The sequence below is a fragment of the Penaeus chinensis genome, chromosome 37 (genome assembly GCF_019202785.1).
Source record: "Penaeus chinensis breed Huanghai No. 1 chromosome 37, ASM1920278v2, whole genome shotgun sequence".
In the NCBI taxonomy this organism is placed as follows: Eukaryota; Metazoa; Arthropoda; class Malacostraca; order Decapoda; family Penaeidae; genus Penaeus; species Penaeus chinensis.
The window spans coordinates 2,380,911-2,383,470 of NC_061855.1; the positions used below are offsets into that span (position 1 = coordinate 2,380,911).

The following is a 2,560-nucleotide window of genomic DNA, read 5'->3' on the forward strand; positions in this document are numbered from 1 at the left end:
GGGGTTGTGGTGGGGAATTTGGTGGGGATTGTGGTGGGGATTGTGGTGGGGATTGGGGTGGGGAATTTGGTGGGGATTGTGGTGGGGAAAGTGATAGGGATTGTGGTGGGGATTGTGGTGGGGAATGTGATGGGGATTGTGGTGGGGATTGTGGTGGGGAAAGTGGTAGGGATTGTGGTGGGGAATGTGATGGGGATTGTGGTGGGGAATGTGGTAGGGATTGTGGTGGGGATTGTGGTGGGGATTGTGGTGGGGAATGTGGTGGGGATTGTGGTAGGGATTGTGGTGGGGATTGTGGTGGGGATTATGGTGGGGATTGTGGTGGGGATTGTGGTGGGGATTGTGGTGGGGATTGTGATGGGGATTGTGGTGGGGAATGTGGTAGGGATTGTGGTGGGGATTGTGGTGGGGATTGTGGTGGGGATTGTGGTGGGGATTGTGGTGGGGAATGTGATGGGGATTGTGGTGGGGAATGTGGTAGGGATTGTGGTGGGGATTGTGGTGGGGATTGTGGTGGGGATTGTGGTGGGGATTGTGGTGGGGAATGTGGTAGGGATTGTGGTAGGGATTGTGGTGGGGATTGTGGTGGGGAATGTGGTAGGGATTGTGGTGGGGATTGTGGTGGGGATTGTGGTGGGGAATGGGGTAGGGATTTTGGTGGGGATTGTGGTGGGGAATGTGATGGGGATTGTGGTTGGGATTGTGGTGGGGAATGTGGTGGGGATTGTGGTGGGGTTTGTGGTTGGGATTGTGGTGGGGAATGTGATTGGGATTGTGGTGGGGAATGTGGTGGGGGTTGTGGTGGGGATTGTGGTGGGGATTGTGGTGGGGATTGTGGTGGGGATTGTGATGGGGATTGTGGTGGGGATTGTGGTGGAAAGAGGAGGAGGAAGAGGAAAAGAAGATGGAGAAGGAGGAGAAGGTGGAGGTTATGGACGCGGGGGCGGAAGGGAGGGAGGGAGGGCAGGAAGGGGGGAGGGAAGGGGGGAGGGGGGGTCCAGCAATTAATCAAACAGTTGCAACAATTTCCTCATTAATTTCACGTCAAGAAGGAGAGATCCATTGCTTCTGGCGCCTGCAATCTTGCAGTACAGAGAAAAGATGGCGTAGATTGCATTTGAAATACGATTTTCTTACGATCGCTATGAAAGAAAGAAACACAGAAATAAACAAACAAAAAAACACTGAAATATGAAATTATATTAATGCTACGAAAAAATATCATCATAAGTTAGATATAATATTCATAATAGATTGATAGATAGATAGACAGATAGATAGATGGGTGAGGAAGCCTTAGCAAAACCAAGTCATATATTACACCCCAACACGCGATATATGTACACTGCAACATCTAATGCAACGTTGCAATTTGGGATATCATTCACAGGCACAGTACTTGGTCATGCAGTAATTATACAAGGTTATTAATCCGGGAAATGAGGCAGTCACTTGCAGCCTGGTAGAGGGATCGAAACCCATGTATTTTGATGGAGGTGCTGTCCTGTGGCTTGCAATACGGAGGCTGCAATGGAACCTGCAATGGCATTAGGTGGATGTTATATGCATGAGTGATCCCTGAACAATCTATTGTGTAGAGGTGTTTCTTGTACTTTTGATTACTCTGTATTCATGTGTGTCTGTTTGTTTGCATGTCTTTTAATCTGTCTGTTTGTCTGTAGGTATGTTTGTATTTCTGTCTGTCAGACTGTCTCTCTCTCTCTCTCTTTCTCTCTCTCTCTCTTTCTTCCTCCGCCCCTCTTTTCCTGCGTACATATGTTTGTGTGTATGTATATCTGATTATCAGATTATGCATATATAAGTAAATGTAAATTCATTTTTTAAAATTGAAATCATTGAAAAAGATGAAAATTCACACACACACACACAAACACACACATACACACACACACGCACACACACACACACACACACACACGCACACACACACACACACACACACACACACACACACACACACGCACACACACACACACACACACACATAAAATATACTTCCAAACTTCCTAAAGAGACTGTGCGGGGAGCCTCGGTGAACAGCTATTGTCCTAAGCATGAAAGGAAGATGAAATTTAAATGAATTCTCAGCTGAAATCACATTGTGAAATTAATTAAGGGCATTATGATAGCAGTCATCATATATTTATAAAGCATTGTGAGTTCATTCCCATCTGTATGTTCAAAGTTCATCTCCATCTACGTGTTGTTCAAAGTTCACCTACATCTGTTTTGTTCAAAGTTGATATCCATCTGTTTTACTCAAAGTTCACCTCCATCTACGTGTTCAAAGTCCATCTCCATCTACGCGTTCAAAGTTCACCTGCATCTGTTTTATTCAAAGTTCATCTCAATCTACGCGTTCAAAGATCATCTCCATCTGTTTTGTTCAAAGTTCACCTGCATCTGTTTTATTCAAAGTCCATCTCCATCTACGCGTTCCACGTTCATCTCCATCTATTTTGTTCAACGTTCACCTCCATCTACGTGTTCAAAGTTCATCTCCATCTGTTTTGTTCAACGTTCCCCTCCATCAGCCACG

The 2,560-nt window shown here is 45.6% G+C and overlaps 1 protein-coding gene across 1 annotated transcript in view; it reads right to left on the reverse strand.

Moving 5' to 3' along the window:
• Window positions 1–2,322, reverse strand: part of LOC125045716 (leucine-rich repeats and immunoglobulin-like domains protein 1) — a 12,069-nt gene extending 9,747 nt beyond the window's left edge. Inside the window, exons 1-3 of the mRNA XM_047643146.1 lie at window positions 2,292–2,322; window positions 2,006–2,109; window positions 1,421–1,537 (exon numbers count right to left, since the gene is read on the reverse strand). Of these exons, the coding sequence (XP_047499102.1) occupies window positions 1,421–1,537; window positions 2,006–2,109; window positions 2,292–2,322 (252 nt within the window). The remainder of the gene's footprint in view (window positions 1–1,420; window positions 1,538–2,005; window positions 2,110–2,291) is intronic.
• Between the last annotated feature and the right edge of the window lie 238 nt (window positions 2,323–2,560).